This window comes from Terrapene carolina, unplaced genomic scaffold (assembly GCF_002925995.2).
Source record: "Terrapene carolina triunguis isolate 2854851 unplaced genomic scaffold, T_m_triunguis-2.0 Scaffold951, whole genome shotgun sequence".
Classification (NCBI taxonomy): domain Eukaryota; kingdom Metazoa; phylum Chordata; order Testudines; family Emydidae; genus Terrapene; species Terrapene triunguis.
Genome location: NW_020665302.1, coordinates 8156064 through 8175247, shown reverse-complemented (window position 1 = coordinate 8175247; position 19184 = coordinate 8156064). Strand labels below are relative to the sequence as shown.

The 19184-nt window shown below is 38.8% G+C and overlaps 1 protein-coding gene across 2 annotated transcripts in view; it reads left to right on the top strand.

The window, feature by feature from the left end:
* The window catches only part of CIT (citron rho-interacting serine/threonine kinase), a 90819-nt gene that overhangs the window by 8672 nt on the left and 62963 nt on the right, over nucleotides 1–19184 (top strand). For both annotated transcript variants that reach the window (XM_024197388.2, XM_024197387.2), the window contains exons 8-10: nucleotides 4433–4636; nucleotides 5094–5247; nucleotides 14550–14730. In XM_024197388.2, coding sequence (XP_024053156.1) covers nucleotides 4433–4636; nucleotides 5094–5247; nucleotides 14550–14730 — 539 coding nt within the window. The remainder of the gene's footprint in view (nucleotides 1–4432; nucleotides 4637–5093; nucleotides 5248–14549; nucleotides 14731–19184) is intronic.

Here is a 19184-nt window from a genome sequence, read left to right as displayed (position 1 = left end):
ATAAAGTGTATATAAACTTTGTCTATGTCTTGTTTGGATACTTCAGTCAAAAATGAAAACCAATTTCATGTCCGTTCCTGACTGTTGATACTTTATTATTTTGTCTTTCCCGTCTAATATGGAGTACTAATGATAATACTTAATGCTTTTCGTCTTTGAAGTATTTTCCATTGCTGTAGGTAGATCTGTAAACAGATTAGCTTATACAGGTTTTCAGTTGTGGATAGACAAATCTTTTACAGTGCTTCCCTTCTCCTGGCACTAAGGCTGTGTTACAATGTGAATTCATACTTTAAAAGATCTTGGTAGCTATTGATTTTCCTTTATTTTTCTCTAAAAGGTATTTTGCATTGGTATCACAAGAGTTCCCACTAAAACATTTGAGTGGACAGTACTACTTGTACGCATACTTTTCAGAAATCCAAGGTAAAAAATCACATGAAAGGGTCTAAGGGCTTTTTCTCAGGAAGGCCCTGACTCATCAACATACTTAAACATGTGGAGAACTTAAGCACTTGTGTAGTCCAATGAAATCCATTGGAACTATTTATGTAGTAAAAATGAAGTCAAATGAAGTAAAAATCTTAAATGAACCAAACTGTACTATAGAATTTATATGGATAGTAATTCCATGCTCTAATAATAAGAATATAGCAGTAGGGATATACTACCGACAATCTGGCCAGGATGGTGATAGTGACTGAAATGCTCAGGGAGATTAAAATAAAAAACTCAATAATAATGGGGGATTTCAACTATCCCCATATTCACTGGGTACATGTCACCTCAGGATGGGATGCAGAGATAAAGTTTCTTGACACCTTAAATGACTGCTTCTTGGAGCAGCTAGTCTGGGAACCCACAAGAGGAGAGGCAATTCTTTAGTCCTAAGTGGAGCACAGGATCTGGTCCAAGAGGTGAATAAAGCTGGACTGCTTGGTAATAGTGACCGTAATATAATTAAATTTAACATCCCTGTGGCGGGGAAGCAGCCCAACACTGTAGCATTTAATTTCAGAAAGGGGGACTTAACAAAAATGAAGTTAGTTAAACAGAAATTAAAAGGTACAGCACAAAAAGTGAAATCCCTGCAAGCTGCATGGAAACTTTTTAAAGACACCATAATAGAGACTCAACTTAAATGTATACCCCAAATTAAAAAAACACAGAGAGAACCAAAAAAGTGCCCCGTGGCTAAACAACAAAGTAAAAGAAGCAGTAAGAGGCAAAAGGGCACCCTTTAAAAAGTGGAAGTTAAATCATATTGAGGAAAATAGGAGCATAACCTCTGGCAAATGAAGTGTAAAAATATAATTAGGAAGGCCAAAAAAGAATTTGAAGAACAGCTAGCCAAAGACTCAAAAAGTAATAGCAAAATTTTTTTTAAGTATATCAGAAGCAGGAAGCCTCCTAAACAACCAGTGGGGCCACTGGATGATCCAGATGCTAAAGGAGCACTCCAGGAGGATAAGGCCATTGCAGAGAAACTAAATGAGTTCTTTGCATCGGTCTTCACGGCTGAGGATGTGAGGGAGATTCCCAAACCTGAGCCATTCTTTTTAGGTGACAAATCTGAGGAACTGTCCCAGATTGAGGTGTCATCAGAGGAGGTTTTGGAACAAATTGATAAACTAAACAGTAATAGGTCACCAGGACCAGATGGTATTCACTCAAGAGTTCTGAAGGAACTCAAATGTGAAATTGCAGAACTACTAACTGTAGTCTGTAACCTCTCATTTAAATCAGCTTCTGTACCAAATGACTTGAGGATAGCTAATGTGATGCCAATTTTTAAAAAGGGCTCCAGAGGTGATCCCACCCATTACAGGTCAGTAAGCCTGACTTCAGTACTGGGCAAACTGATTGAAACTATAGCAAAGAACAAAATGATCAGACATATAGATGAACATAATTTGTTGGGGAAGAGTCAACATGTTTTTTGTAAAGGGAAATCATACCTTACCAATCTACTAGAATTCTTTGAGGGGGTCAACAAGCATGTGGACAAGGGGGATCTAGTGGATATAGTGTACTTATATTTTCAGAAAGCCTTTGACAAGGTCCCTTACCTCTCTCTTAAGCAAGGTAAGCTGTCATGGGATAACAGGGAAGGTCATCTTATGGATTGGTAACTGGTTAAAAGATAGGAAACAAAGGGTAGAAATAAATGGTCAGTTTTCAGAATGGAGAGAGGTAAATAGTGGTGTCCCCCAGGAGTCTGTACTGGGCCCAGTCCTATTCAACATATTCACAAAAGATCTGGAAAAAGGGGTAAACAGTGAGGTGGCAAAATTTGCAGATGATACAAAACTACTCAAGATAGTTAAGTCCCAGGCAGACTGCGAAGAGCTACAAAAGGATCTCTCAAAACTGGGTGACTGAGCAACAAAATGGCAGATGAAATTCACTGTTGATAAATGCAAAGTAATGCACATTGGAAAACATAATTCCAACTATACATATAAAATGATGGGGTCTAAATTAGCTGTTACCACTTGAAAAAGAGATATTGGAGTCATTGTGGATAGTTCTCTGAAAACATCTGCTCAGTATATAGCAGCAGTCAAAAAAGCAAACAGAATGTTGGGAATCATTAAGAAAGGGATAGATAAGACAGAAAATATCATATTGCCTCTATATAAATCCATGGTATGCCCATGTCTTGAATACTGCATGCAGATGTGGTTGCCCCATCTCAAAAAAGATATATTGGAATTGGAAAATTTTCAGAAAAGGGCAACAAAAATGATTAGGGGTATGGAATGGCTGCCATATGAGGAGAGATTAATAGGACTGAGACTTTTCAGCTTGGAAAAGAGACAACTAAGGGGGGAATATGATAGAGGTTTATAAAATTGTGACTGGTGTGGAAAAAGTAAATAAGGAAGTGTTATTTACTCGTCATAACAGTAACTAGGGGTCACCAAATGAAATTAATAGGCAGCAGATTTAAAACACACAAAAAGAAGTATTTTTTCACACAACACACAGTCAACCTGTGGAACTCCTTGCCAGAGGATGTTGTGAAGGCCAAGACTATAACAGGGTTCAAAAAAGAACTAGATAAGTTCATGGAGGATAGGTCCATCAATGGCTATTAGCCAGGATGGATAGGGATGGTATTCCTAGCTTCTGTTTGCCAGAAGTTGGGAATGGGCGACGGGATGGATAACTTGATGGTTACCTGTTCTGTTCATTCCCTCTGGGGCACCTGGCATTGGCCACTGTTGGAAGACAGGATACTGGGCTAGATGGACCTTTGGTCTGACCCAGTATGGTTGTTCTTATGTACTTATAAGTCTTGCTGAATCAGGGCTAAATGTATTCCAAGTGTGGATGAAGGTGGCATATCTTGAACTCTATTGATACTCCAGTTTTAAAAGCAGTCATTTCAGTTAGATTCTGAACACATTGCTTTCTAAGTGAATAAAACCTTATTTAGGTTTAGTTTTTTTTCCAAGCTGTTTCTAAATTTAAAATATTGCATACATTTTAAGAAGTGAGAATTTGAAATTAAAATATTTAGAAGCTGTATTTATAAATAGAATATACATTTCTAGTCTAGAGCCTGCTTTTGTTGTGTATATTTGGAATTTATATAAAGAGCCTTTCTTTATTGTGATCTTCCCTTGTACACTGTACTTTTGTATCATCCAAATCTTTCTTTTATCAGAGCCCCCGTACCTTCTTATTACCTTTCACGTTCACTCTTTTCTCCCTTTTTTCATGTCTTCTATTTCTTCAACCTCCTGGCTATTGCGTTGCTCTCCCCTGCTGTTTTGTTTCATCCTTATGCCAGTAGCAGTGTGAAAATGACTGTAATTCTGATGCCTGAAGAACCTGTTCAGAGCACTTCAGAGACCAGGATTCCAGTAAATTTTAGTTTCTGGTGGCATACGCAGAATGGAATGGTAGGGGAGAATGATGGATGAAGTGTAGGGCCAGGAAGTCATGCTGAGAAATGTTGATCCCTAAATTTCACTTGTGTATGAGAATTTAGCTATATACTCCCATTAATGTCAGTGAAAGTTGCATCACTGGGCTATGCATACCACTTAAAACATCAGAGGTTAGTGCATGTGGTACCTCATGCTCTTTAGAATGCAACATTCTAAGTCTTGGTTACTTCAGTTGTATGTGGTTTGTAGAAACAATTAGCTCTTTTAGTCTATGTTAGCTCACTCCATGTGGTGAATAGTTTTATCTGAAGTTATTAATTTTCAGTTTCCCTAACACTGTAACTAACTCTATATTAATTATCTTGCTCTCTGATTCTTTTCTAGGAAAGCTCCTACTTATAAATTTACTTGTAAACAGTGATGTAAAACCAGATGCCTCTGTTCTTTATAAGCATGATGAAAAATTAATTTCAGTGCCAGGAAAACAATCAAGGGCAAGACTGTAACTTCACATGCAATGTCTTTATTTCCAGGTGAATGCCAGGCTGCCTGTTGGCACCCCAGACTACATGGCACCAGAGATGCTAACTGTTTTGAATGGGGATGGTAAAGCTTCACATGGCCCAGAGTGTGATTGGTGGTCTTTGGGAATCATTGCTTATGATATGATTTATGGAAAATCTCCATTCACTGAAGGGACCTCAACAAAAACCTTTAATAACATCATGAACTTCCAGGTAGAGAGGCCTTTCCTATATTTCAGGATAAAGAAGGCTAGAACTAAAAATTCCTTTTTTTCTACAGCTGGAAAAAGGAGGTTCTAGATGTCTGTTATTTTGTCACATTTTAAGAGTTCTATGAAACGTATTGAAAATGTTTCCCATATTCTCCTTGAATGTATGTCAATCATTTGACTATCTCAAGTTACTTCACCAATTATTATAAGAATTGTCTAAAAATAAGTCTGTGCAATTAATCAGTTAAGAAAGATTTCTCTGTGTCATGCCGTAGTATTGGTAAGATCTTCTTTGATGCACTGCGAAATTGGTACAAAGTATCTATTAGCAAAATACTTTCATTCCCATCTTGAACCTTAAAGTTTTTGGCATATCTCAGGTTAATGAAGATTTGAACCTAACAGCTTCAGATTCTGTTTTCCTATTGAGCAAAGAAATATTTTTATTTCAAATGCAGAGGTTCCTGAAGTTCCCAGAAGATGTGAAAGTCAGTAATGAATTTCTTGATCTGGTCCAGAGTCTGCTATGTGGGCTGAAGGAGAGGCTAGATTATGAGGGTCTCTGTTGTCATCCATTCTTCTCTAAAATTGACTGGAAAAACATCCGTAATAGTAAGCAGAACAATATTGTATTAAAAATAGGTCCTTGATAACATGTGGGTATGAGTAAAATGAGTATTTGCTGAGTGTTTGAACTGATTAATCATTTAAAAAAAAAAAGCAGTACTGCATTATGGCAGCAGAAATGTTTTGAGGAATGATTTATTTATTCTGTTTTATGGCTAGGATGTGTTAATATACTGTATGTTATAACCTCACAGGTGAAAATTTAAGTAAAGAATGATATAAAATACAAGTGTATTTCTGCAACTCTTCCCCACTCCAGTCTGCCTATACCTTTATTTTGTTTTTGTTTTGAAGTTTATTAATCTTCTTTCCTCTTACCACCTCATGATTCAATTTGTTATATGTGAATCATAATCCTTTTACCTTCTATTTGTAGTGACCTATGTCAGGGATGCTATAGGTATGGAGTTTGTGCTACTAGAAACTAAAGTAGAACAGGGATTCCCAAACTTTTTCATAGTATGGATCACGTGTAAATAGAGATTTTCTTGTGGACACGCCTGTTCACAATTGTGCAGGCCACCTTCTCCCCTGGTGATAGAATAAACACCCGTGTGGCAAATACTTTTCCTTGTAAACAATGCCTGTAATATTAGGAAAGTAATGCAATTTAGCTGCTGGAAATACTGAGGTGCCAGCACCACATGTGAAGCCAAGTACTCCATTCACTAGTGGTCCTTGAACCTCTGATTTTAGAATACTATTCAGTTATTTAAACTGAGATCCTTGGGGCAAGGACCATGTCTTCCTTACATTTGGTACAAAGCTAAACAGATTGGCTACTCTGATTATTAAGCATCATGAGAGTAGTCTAGATTCTACGATTACTATTAGGCTGAGACTGCCAGCCTCAGATGACTATTTGTCCTCTTACTTTGGGGATTCTCGGGTTGAATATTGACACTCTCCTTCTTTTCAGCTTCAAGAATCCTAAACTTTTAGAATAGCTAAAACTGTTGGTTGTTACCTTTATAATATCATTGAGTTTTGATTGAGAAGTTTCTTATTATTTCAGCATGTCTGGTGCAGATTTCAGCTCACACTTCATCTTTCTCTTGAGCCATCTCTACTAGTTCACCAGTTTTTTGTTCTCGAGGTTCCTATATTGATTGAGTTTAGACCTTAATCTTTTCAAAGGTACCTTGGATGCTGTGGAAAATGGTGAATTGGAATCCATTCCAGTGCCACCTTGGCAATCTGCTTGTCTGGCATTCTGGAAACTGCCCAAGTTAGTTGGTGTTGCCTTGCCATTTCACAGGAGAACAATGATGCTGACTGATTATTCAATTATTAGGCATTCTTGGGGTTCTTTTGAATGTCCAAATAGCCATGCGAGCAAAAAGAAAAACCCCAAACCCCCAAAACATCCAAACCTATTTCCATCTGTAACTGACCAGAAGATTGTGCCCTAGTCTGTTAGATACAGACCTAGCCATGGTGAGATCAATACAGTTGTGACCTATAGGCTAAATTATTATGACTCATGTAGGAATGAAGCCATACCCCATGAAAAAGCTGTAATTGGTACAAAACACAGCGGTACTTCTGCTTTTAGCAACAGAATGAATACATCACCCTGGTGCTTTGCTCTCTGTACTTGTTCCCCATTAACTAAGTTTGTCCAGGTCAATGTCTGTCTTACTATTCAGAGATGTCAGGAGTTAGCTTCCAGAAAGATTGCTGCTCTCTCCATCAGCTTGACTTCTCTTGACAGTTATGTTCAACTGGAGCAATGAAACTGTCAACCAGTAGTGGGATACTTGTGAGAGCAGGAAGTGGAACTTTCACAGGAGCTAGACATAGGCTATGGAGCTCGCTCCCATGAGTTGATGATCATGGACCTAACCACTTTCAGAATAAAATGTAAAACTTATTCCTTTGACATGTCTTTCACTAAATAAGTTCTATATGCGCGCGCGCGCACACACAAATACTCACCTATAAAACAATCAAGTTATTTCTCTTTCAGGATGAGAAGGAAGAAAGCGATAGTGTTACTTGTTAAGTATTTGGGAGGTACTCCATCACTGTTGTAACTGGGGCTATGTAAGCGCCTAGATAATCAGCCTAACTCTACCCCTTTCAGCTTAGAATTTGTGCTGTTAATACTGACAAAAACATCCTTTAACTTTTTGTTGTTATGGGAACTTATAAACCAATTATTGGTTTTGCATTTAAACCGTATCTTCTCTTCCCCTGAGATAGTCACTTCTATAAAGCTTCCAACCTCCATTGGTTCAGGCAGCAGGAATCTGAAGTCAGCTCCTAAATGTAGAAGTAGAATGCAGCACTAAGTCCCCCAGGTCAGCCAGCTGAATCTGCTCCAGTAGGTGTTTGAAACAGCTTTTCGTTGTTAGTTTGCACCTTACTAGGAGCATACTAGTAAAACCTAATACAGGCTCTCTGCCCTGTATTTATTTACTTTTGCTTTTTACTGAAATTTATTATTACAGAACATTCACTTCCTAAAGATTGCATGTTGATTTATTTGACATAATGTACTGCAAAAGGTTTGGATTGTATATTTAGTATTTTACATAGAGTAAAAATTATATTGGTAGCCAGAATAATTATACTTATCTGTCAGTTAAATAATAATCAGGGTTTAGACTGGAAAATTGAGAACATTGTTCTTTAAAGTATGTTAAAAGAATCCAGAATAAGAGAGACGGAGGAAACTGGGTATGATGTGCTGCCTGCATACTGGCCAGAAGATTTCAAGCTATCCAATAAGCTTTTCATAACTGTAGCTTCATGTTTTATTGTTTTTTAAAGTCAGTAAATTACATTAGCCATTTAATTTGAATCTAAAATTACAAACATAATCTCATGAAGTACAGTTTGAGAAGTGGTCAGGAGGATTTTTACCTTAATCTAAATACAAAACACATAGGGCAAGGACAGTATTTCCTTTGGGGATTGTCCTGTAGTTGCTCTTTGGCAAAGTCCAAAGGAAAATGGCAGCTGTCATAGTAGTAACTAACAGCGCAGCAAGTAACAGAAGGTCTTAAAGGGCAGGGCAGAATATTGACCTGTATGAAATTAATCCAAAGTTATCTGAGAAGAAAGGAAGGAACTTTACATCTTGGTGCAAAGGAAGGTGTGTGATAGAGAGCTGGAGACTACCTCTGGAGAAATGTCTTCATAAAAAAAAAATAAAAAATCCACTGTATTCATTCTTCCCAATCTGAGATGCCTGAGGTAGTGTCATGACAGAGGAGAGATCCAAATGAACCCGTTGGTGCTGAAGCATTTGTTCTTCTCTGACCTGGCCTGAGGAATGATCTCATGGCTTTGGGAAGAACACTCTTCTTGTAAATGGCAGTGGACAATGTAGCTAAATACATAGTGATATTTCCCCCCCCATTATTGCTCTTTCATACAGTAAGCCAAATGTTTTGGCTATGTACCCCTCTTAGCAGAGAAAGGGAAAGAGTGCTCATATCAGAGGATTCCATAAGGGTTGGAGTAGCATTTGAATATGGGAAATTGAAAAGCAAAGGAAACTGAAGCAATTACTTGGGACTTTCAGAAGTACCCTTCTGATGAAAGATGATAGTTTAATAAGCAGGATAAAATGTTTAAGAATAGCAAGCAGAAAGTGAGTTGTAGAAAAGGTTAGTGGACAGGAGGAAACAGAACCAGGGAGAATATGGCAGAGAGATAAATGTGAAAACTACTTGAAAAGACAAATATCTTCCTGTTTCTCTTTGCATGGAGTTTGTATGATATTCAGGTATTTATGTAATGTAATTTTTTTCGAGAAATGGGGATCTCAGGAACAGTTTACCAGTATAAGTGACTCCAAATCATGCATCCTTACAATATGATAGTCTATTCCAGGAGTAGGCAACCTATAGCACACGTGCCAAAGGCGGCACGCGAGCTGATTTCAGTGGCACTCTCACTGCCTGGGTCCGGACCACCAGTCCGGGGGGGGTCTGCATTTTAATTTAATTTTAAATAAAGCTTCTTAAACATTTTAAAAACCTTGTTTACTTTATATACAACAATAGTTTAGTTATATATTATAGACTTATAGGAAGAGACCTTCTAAAAACATTAAAATGTATTACTGGCACGTGAAACCTTAAATTACAGTGACTAAGTGAAGACTTGGCACACCACTTCTGAAAAGTTGCCGACCCCTGGTCTATTCTGCAAGACATACATTGTGGGAATGTTTCCCACAAATTAAATCTGGATAGCTGAATGTCAGGAACTTGTCAAACGGGTGAGGCTTTTAAAGTTCACTTCAAATACTCCAGAATTGAGATCATCTCATTTTTGAGCTCTCATATCTCCCAAATGCCTTTCACAAGGGTCCATAAGAATTTAGCTCATGGAATGCCTGCTTGCTGTCTGCATCCCTTTTCTGCAAGGTCTCCCAGAGAAAAGATGGCTTTTTCACATCTAAAAGCAGAAAGACACTGCTGAAATGTTTCTAGTGTGACCTGAACCATTCTATTTGTCTGCTGCTGTATTGATGAGGGAGAAAAAACTTGTGTGTGAATGTTTTAGAATGGGCTTAAGGAAAAATTAGGGCTTTTTGCCATCTACTATAGTGTCTTATATCTTATAAATTTACTCACTTTTTTGTCACATGGCACATAGTTCTCAAATTACTTATTTGCCTTGTTTTTATATTATATGGTGATAACTATTACATTTTGTATTTTTTCACTAAGATATTGTTGGTCTTCAGTAATAAAAAATACATGGTTTGTTTTTTCTTTTTATTAATCACCAGTTTGGTAGGCAGTAACTGAAGCCAACACAGATTTGGAGGGGCACTGCTGTTAACTAAAATAAGAATATATCTTGGGAAGATAATTGCCTTCAAACAATGGAAAAGATTCAAAAGTAGCTTCTTGTACAGTTGGTGAATATTGTTTATAGCTGGGATAGGCCTATTGTATATTAGTACTCATTGGCTACACTGATACTGACTTGGTGTGCCCGAACCCACTTATCCACTGACACTTTAAAAACTCTTGCACCCCCATCTGGGTCTATGCTGGTTATGTGATATGTATGTATCTCTTCACCCTTGCAACTGATACCTGTAATCCCTCATAAATCAAGCCTGATCCCAGATGCACAGTACCTTCCCTCTTAACTTGTGTATATATAATTTTTAAACATTAATTTTAATAAAATTTTTATAACCTTTTGCAGTTAGGTGGTTCTAGATCAAATATTCTTAAAGATATAATTCAGAGCTGATGCTGTCCTTTGTTGGGTTTTCCATAAATATTACTGAAAGTACAAGATACTAATGCTCAATCTACTTGCCATTGGAAACGCAGTATACATTTTTGACACCGGGAAGAATAGGTTATATCATAGAACAAGACAAGATACATTTCTATTCTGTAGTTCCTCCAAATCCCCTAGTCCAGTAAGGTCTGTCTTTGACCTAGAAGAGGGGAATCCCAGGGAAATGCAGTATACAATCTCTAAAGTTACATGGAAATAATTTGAAATGATGGAGTTGATTGTATTATTCCTTGAACGAGGCATAAATACACATATTAACACAGTTCAAAAAACTGTTTTTCATTTAGTATAATCATAAAGATGATGATAAACTGGGTAATTACTGCAGTGCTATTTTTTTAATTTATCAGCATATGACACCCCCTTACCTCCAGAAGTCATTCTTTAGAACAGATGGATGAGGGTTATATACCTCCTCCATAAGAGGGGTATCTGAGTAAGCAATTGATTCTAATGTAATGTGCAGTTCTCTAGAAGGCATTTAAATAATAAACAGCACATGTGGTCACTTGCAGCATATTACAGGCAGAAAATGATCCATGTATCAATCAGTTTTTATAAGATTGAAGTATCAGGATTAGAATATCCTGTTTGTAGCATAGTTTTGTCTCCTTTTGAATAAACCTGGAGAGGGAGAAAATGTGAATCTTCTGAACAAATCTTTAGTTTTGCCAGATACAATGGCATGTATTTGCTATTCAGTTCCCAGAGTCTTACTATGACCTCTCTTAAGTGGTTCTTTTTTTTTTTTTTTTTTTAAAGAAGCACTTGAGAATAGCCTCAATATGAACACGCTTACACCTTTGTATTCGCTAGTCTTCATCTTGTTATTTTGAGGATACCATAATTATAGAGGAATGAGAATTCTCTGGTTTTAAACAAGAAATAATTGGCCAGTTCTGGTTACCCAAGGACCCTTTCATAGACATGCATTTAAACCTTGTTAACCAACCAAATTGCTCCCTTTTCTCAGCCTGTTATATAAGATGCACCAATTATTTTACAGGCAGTTTCAAGAGACAAGCAGGGGAATGCCTCAATCTCAGGAATAAAGGAATCTAAAGACATTACCAAGTGATTAGCAAAACCAACCAAGCAAAGCGGATCTAGCATATCTCTTTCCAAGTGTGTCCCTTTTCACTCCTGTGAGTTTGTTCTCATCCAAAGTGGTCTGAAACCTACCTCTGAAGAAATTCATTTTCCCCCTTTCAGTCACTGTCAGCAGTTCTGATCCACTTGCAGCCAGAGGTGTGTTTGTTGAATGACTTTCTTTTTTTCCTTGCCATTGTTTCTTGATAGTAATATGGTAACAAGGTTAGAAAGAAGAGCTTCTCAACTGTGTTAGGTTGGTAATAGCTCTTCTCACATGAATGCCTCTTCAGGAGATGCAAAGCAAAGGGCAAATTCAGGTTTCTTCCCTTTCAGCTAGTGTTCTCTGTGTCTCTCTGCTTTGTGCAGAGCTTTTATTAAACATCAGAAGAAATTGCAGTAGAAAATGATGTGATATTAAAATTAGCTTTCTCTTTCTAAAAGTCCTATTTACTTTCCATCTTTAGCTTTCTTCAACCATATGAAGATGTTGCTATTGGGTATTGTGATGTATCTTGTTCTTCCATTGAGTGCTATTTATCTTTTATCTCTATACTTATTTTAAGCATATTTTAAATTAGCTCTACCACTGTAGTCTGAGTGGGGACTTTTAGAAGATACTTGTTAATGGTGAGAGGAAAGTTTCTTGCCTTTAATTGTAGTTGCCTGAGAATGGTTCCTCTGTAGATTCCCACTACCTTTCTGATGAAAGGTGAGATTCTATCTCTCTCTTTATTTCTAACTTGAACAAATCTGTTAAATATTAAATGATACGGTCTTACATAGAGTTATAATATACACCTTCCTTTTCTGTTAAGGTATGTTTTTGGCTACTCTTACAAGAGGGGTTCTAGACTTTACCATATCAACTAGATAGTCTTCTCCTTCCTTTATTGCTCTGTCTCATCAATCCAATCTCTCTTTAAATCTTAGATGGGGGCAGGGGGAATAAACCTTTTAAAGGGTGCCCATAGGCCTTTTCATTCTGGATGCTGAAAATAAAATGTATTACCTATATTTCTTCCCTTTGCCACTCCTTAACTCTTAACTTTGCAAAGCATTTTGGGGTGCCATTTGTATGAAAAATGTTATAGCTAATGAAGTTGTATTGTAATCTATTGCTCCTGTGTTTGTGTGAGTGAGAGTGCTAGACAGAAGAGCTATAACTGGATGTCATATTAAGAGAATTCAATCTGTAATACAGTTCCCATCCTATTAAACGTTTGCAATTTTTTTAAACCAATAAAGTATCAGAACCGATTTGTTTGATATTGACAAAGAAGATTTGAATGCTCCAGAGACTGTTTGAAAAGTAATATAATTTCCTTATTAATGCATATTTTTATCTTTGAGTTTTTCATTCATCCTACTCCAATGTTCTTGAAACTATGGTATGTGAGCAGCAGCCTCCCAGCTTGGTGGACCTTCCTTCCTTTTCCCTATTTGGAAGCTGTGTCAGCATGGCTCCCTGGAGAGCCACTAATAGAGCATGCATGTATTGTTGCAATTTACTGATTTAAACAGGCAGATTTTTGCCTATGAATGCTGGTCTGGTGGTAGCTTGGTGTTGGTCTGCTGTTAGCTTATACACAAATTAGCGTAGAAAATTAAGAGTTAAAAATTGAGCTGTGAAAGGATTTGGCAACCTAGAGGGAGCTAGCAAGCTCCAGCAGTGACTCATTCTGCTTGTGTCAGTCAGATAAGCATCAGCATCTGTCACGAATGCAGGCAGGTAGGGTTAAACTTAGAGCATGCACAGAGTGAGGAGCAGGGAGCCTGCACTGCAGGGGCTGTAATGTTTGTTCCCGGTTCTTCAATTCTCATCAGCCCTTCAGCTACAGGAGATCTATACTGGATCCATGGTAACGGTTTTAGCACACAACACTTCCATCAGTTTGTAACAATGGGCTGTGTTCTAGTTGCGGACTGAAGAGCTGTCTGCTTCATAGAGCAAAAAAGAGCTTAGTAGATTTGCAGGGAGTGAAGACCTGAATGATGAAATTTAAAAAAAAAAAAAATCTTGGGAGGAAACATGCTTTTATGAGGTAGGAATTGCACAGCAAGCTTTTACATTCATTCTTTTCACACATGCAGCCAAACCAGCAGGGACCTGAGGTGCTGCACATCATTTAAAAGAACTTATCCTTTTGTTTCGTTGCGTTAATTAAACTGCAGCAAATGTTAGAAGATGGGCTGAAATTAAACAACTGGTTAACAAGTTAAGATATTTTGATTTAAAAATTAGAGTAAGAAATAGATTATAATTCCTGCCATCAATACCTCTGTTCAGATTGTATCGGAGCCAGACTGCAGTGGTGTCCCACCAAGAGTTCCAAATCCTAAGCAAGCTGTCTTGGGGAAGCAAATCTTTATTTCTTTTCCTCCCTCCTCCTAGACCTATTTGGGTTTAGTAGCTGCAGCATGTTGAAATCTTCCAGGAACAAGATACGTTTACTGATGGTAACAAGAACCAGAAATCTGGACTGGGGAGGCTGCTGGTAGAGGTGATAGGCAGAAATTAGTCCTTAGCTGGCTAGCAAGGTAACTGACTCTATTCTCATGAAGTAGTTTACTCCACTAATTCGGTGGCTTAGAGACATCTTTGTTTTTCTAGAAAAATCAGGAAGAAATAACCTGTAAATATGAGTCCAAAGCTTTTCTTAGCCTGGTGCCTTTGACTCAAAATACCAGTTTAACCAGCATGGGAGACACTGTGCCTGCAGAATGGTAGCCATGTTGGTAGCTGAAGGGTTAATCTCTTGTTGCTGTAATACGATTTGAGAGCAGCAGCTCAGTCTGCTTGTGTTAGCAAGATTAAAAGCAGGAGCTGCAGTGCCATTGCAAGCATTGAATGAATGGGACCATTGCAGAGCAAACTGTAGCTGAAATTTGTCTTTTCTCCTTGTTTTTTCCACCAGCTCCTCCCCCCTTCGTTCCTACCCTCAGGTCTGATGATGACACCTCAAATTTTGATGAACCAGAGAAGAATTCGCGGGTTTTATCCTCTCCGCGGCAGTTGAACCCAGCCGGCTTCTCGGGTGAAGATTTGCCGTTTGTGGGGTTTTCCTTCATCAAGGCTCTGGGGATCCTCAGATCAGAGTAAGTGGGAATTACTGTCTAAGTGAACAGGATCAGTACAAGAAAATCAGGGCTTGTACTGGGGAGGGGGTGGGGGAGGGGGAAAGCTGCTTTTAACTGGCCTGCGCTCTGCTTTAGGGAAGCTGACCGCTTTAGGCTCTATCTGTTGCTGCTGTGGTTTTGTATATTTAATATTGTTCTCTGGTTTTGTGTGGAAAATAAGGCTGGTTCTGAAACTGACATTGCTAAAATTGTGATTTGGTTACTTTGCATTAGTTGTGTTTGCTGTTCCCTGGAGAGGAGTGGGCAGTTTGATTTCTTTTTTTTCCAGGTCTCTGGAAGAAGGAAAATCCTATGGAGTTCAGAGGCTGAAGTGGGGGTATGTTCTGTTAGGTCAGAAATGCAGAGACTGGTTGTCACAAAACTAGGGGTGGGTGTGAGGCTGAATCAGTGATCCACAGAGATGGAGCGCCACTAATCCAGAAGTGTGTGTTGATGGGTCAGTGAACCAGAGATAGAGCTTCACTGAGCTGGCAGTGTGTACTGCTCGGTCAAGTTAAACACTGAGACTGGGCATTGCTGTATATTGGATGTGTTATGGGGTCAGAGAGCCACAGACAGTGCAGGGGGTGAGGAACTGAGATCCATAAAAATTGGTCTTCATTTGGGAAGGAATTAGGGTTTCAGAGAGAGAACTGAGACAGGAAAAAGAAGAGTGTAAATGGGATGGTGTAAACCTCTTTGACCTGGTGAGTCCTTGGTTCCTGGTGTTAGAGCTAATGAGAAAAGCATTCGTGCAGCACATCAAATTGAGGAATCCTTATTCCAGTACCAGAAGGCCACTCAGTAATGCAATTCCTTTAGCTGGCTTGGTGACTCAACATGCTAAGGTACCATCTTTTAGTTTCAACCGTTTTCTTTCATCACTGCGTTCGTCCCCATCAGGGACTTGAACCAGGTTTCATGTCTTTGTCATATTGGCTGTGATAGTTGCTTTTGGTGTTGAGTAAGTTGTTCGAGAGAGAAGTGTGGAACCAAATTTGGTGGTATTCTTGGCTGTTGCCTATATTTTGAGTCAAGGTTATATGATGTATAGGTCGGTGATCAGAAGGGGAGACTCCGACTGTCTTTAGTGACTGTCCCTCCTCACAGGTGTTGCCTTCGTGGTTGGGAGGGAGAAGGAGGAGGTTATAATAATGGTTGAAAGATGAGATGTTGGCTTTTAGTGAGATGTCAGTGGAAGTAGTTTTGGAGTTGGTAAATTTCAACTGTGGATACTTGGGGTTAAAATCTACCTTGAATTATAAGTGAAATGACTTATGGTGTCATCCTACTCCCTAGTGGACTGTTCTTCACATAACAAAACCAGAATGCCATTTGTGTAACTGTCAGTAGAGGCCCAGAACTTGATCTAGGTGTATTGCTAGAACTCTGTATGTATTGGGGTCCTGGTACTGGAAGTGTGGAGGGGGTTTATGGTTAAGTCTCAGGTGCACTGGCATATCTGTGTGATATTGGTTAAAGGCTGATCATAATGAGGGTGTTGCAGGTTGATATAGGTATGCATTGTCAAAGCTATGTTGGAACTGATTAGTGGGAGGTGGTGCATATAACAGTTAAGGATAACTGTTGAAGTTTTGTTTGGGTTCTAGTAGTGGAATAGCAAGGATACAGCAAAAGAGGGTCAAGATTAATATGTATTGGAGGAATTATGGGTAAAGTTGTGTAGAACTGCCTGATGCAGCCTGGTCTCCTGTATGTTGATGCACAAAATTGGTCATATATTATAATCCTTTTCTTCCAAAAGGAACCTAAGAAGATTCTGCTTATATTATAGGCTGAACTTTTATATTAGAACGAGATTTTCATAAACTCGTTCCTGGATTTACCTTTGGGAGTAAAGAACTGCATTTTGTTTTGAGGAGCAGCTGCTAAATATTGCAAGGAGTGGAGGGAGATTAGGCTACATCAGTATTTAAACTCGTGTTGAACTAGTGCAGTGACTAGTGATCTCCTGAATCCCACTGCTAGGTTGGGGAATGAGGAAGATTTCTTTATAATTTATAAAGTGTGCACTGTGTGCTAGGTACTTTATTGAACAAATAAGACACATTACCTGCCCTGGGAAGCTTAACAATCTAATTTTAGACAGGAGGCAGTGAATGAGAGCAACAAACAGAGGGTAAGGCTTAAAAAATCATTTGTGAACTTGCTAGTAGTAAGTGGGGTGCTTTCTCTAACAAGTGTGAGGTACTAACTCACCAGTGCAGAACTTACTGTCATTTAAAAATGAATTATAATTCTTATGGTTGCTAAGTGATGCCAGGCTGGTTTCCTGTGTTTGCAGACTGATAGCTCTAGTGCCTTTGTTGCTGCTCACGGTTTTTTGTGCAGCAGCAGTAGATTGTAATTAACAAGGTCCCTGTTACTTTCACTACATCTGGGATGTATCAGGTTAGGTATTTTCAATAGACATAGGGAAGTATTAATGCCATTGTACAAGGCACTGGTAAGACCTCATCTGGAATATTGTGTACTGATCTGGTCACTCATGTTCAAGACAAATGAATTCAGATTGGAATGGGTGCATAGAAGGACTGCTAGAATGGTTAGGAGAATGGAGAGCCGGTCTTACCAGAGGAAACTAAAAGAGCTGGGCTTGTTTAGACTAGCAAAATGAAGGCCGAGAGGGGATATGTTTACTCTCTGTAAATACATTGGGAGGTAAATGCCAGGCAGGGAGTAGAGCTATTTAAGCTAAAGGACACAAGAACAAACGTATATAAACTCACCATGGATAAATTTAGGCTGGCAATTTAGAAGAAAGTTTCTAAACATCAGAGGATCGATTCTGGCACACCTTTCCAATAGGACTAGCTAGTTTAATATGGAGCATAAGTTTATGAATAGGATTATATGCAATAGTAGGGACAGGGCTTGATGACCCAGGAGGTCCCTTCCAGTCCTATGTTCCAGTCAGAATCTAGTGGGCCGTAGCCAAACTGCCAAGAATCATGTTACTTTCACATTGCTGCCGCTGGTTGGCAAAGCCTTGAGAAGCAACAGCGCAGATAGGCACTTGCATGAGTCATGGGTAAGGAGGACTCCCAAAAAAGGATGGACTAGGGGGTAGAGCAGACCTCTCTTCATTCTCTTTTGCCCCAACTCTTACCCTCCTTAAGACAATAAGAGACTGGAGAAGTGTGAAGAGGACTTTTTCTTCCAATTTATCAGACACTTACTAGCTAGAGGTAAGGCTGATATAAAATGAGGAATTCTCATGTTTGGTGCCGGTAAGCATCTTCCCCTTCCCCAGCAACTGAGGTTGGGAGAGGGGCTGACCTTGTCACCAGTATTTTACCCCAGAGTTTGCTGGTGAGGATTTCTTCCCCTGTTATTTTTTGTATTGACCTCTCTGGCTGGTAAGTTTAATCTAACAGCTGGTAGGTTTCTGTTCCAGCCTTTGTGAAGGGAGAAAAGAGGAAAGGGAGAACAAGATTTTGATAATATTCTGCTGTTTCAGTTCACCGCATTCACATCTTGATGGTATCATTGTTTGGTTTTTGCTGTGTTTTAGGATGGAGGAGGCATTTGAGAGGGAGCAGAAAATGGAAAGGCTGGAGGAGTGGAAGGGTAGAGATGGAAATGAAGTTAGAGAGTAGAGCATGAGTAAGGATATGATTTGGTCACGGATTCCGTGACTTTAATTGATCTCCATGACTTCTTCGACTTCAGCTTCAGCCCCATGCACGGCAGGAGTTGGGCTTCCGTGATGTATTGTTTATTGCCTGCGTCCTGTCCGTGACTTTTACTAAAAATATCTGTGACACAATATTAGCCTTAAGCATGAGGCATGGGAAGGGGGAGTATGGATATGTGCAGGGGCCAGGATTAGGACAGATGGTACCAGCAGCTATGAGAAGGAAGAGGCACAGGTGAGTTGGAGGCTTATGAGATTGGGATAAAAAGATGAAGTAAGAAGATAGATACAGTGCATGATAGAGGATGAGCTGTGAACTTGCCATTCCCTTTTGGTTAACCTCTAGCTTTTTCTGTAGCAATTCTTACTTGGAAAGATTAGGACAGGAGGAGCCCTCTGATATCCAGCACTTCTGCACCATTCCCTACAGTCCTTCTGGGAGAGGTTCTGGCTCTACTATCTATGAATTACTAGGTAATCAGCATTAAGCCAATTCATTTAAATGATAACTCAAGGAGGTAATTTTCCTCTTGAAAATAGATTAGCACAGCTAGTGTGGTTAGCATTTTCTATTGTAGATTTGACCAAGACTTGAGTTTTTTTTTATATCCCCCTTCATTCCTGTTTTTTATTTACATGAGTCGATTCCCTTTTTTGTTGTTCATTTCTTCACACCTTAGAGGAAATTGCAGACACTGTTGTGCTGAGAAAAGTGACCCTTGGTTTAATGGTTAATTTAATTAAATATTCTGAAATGGTACCAGTTGAGTGATAT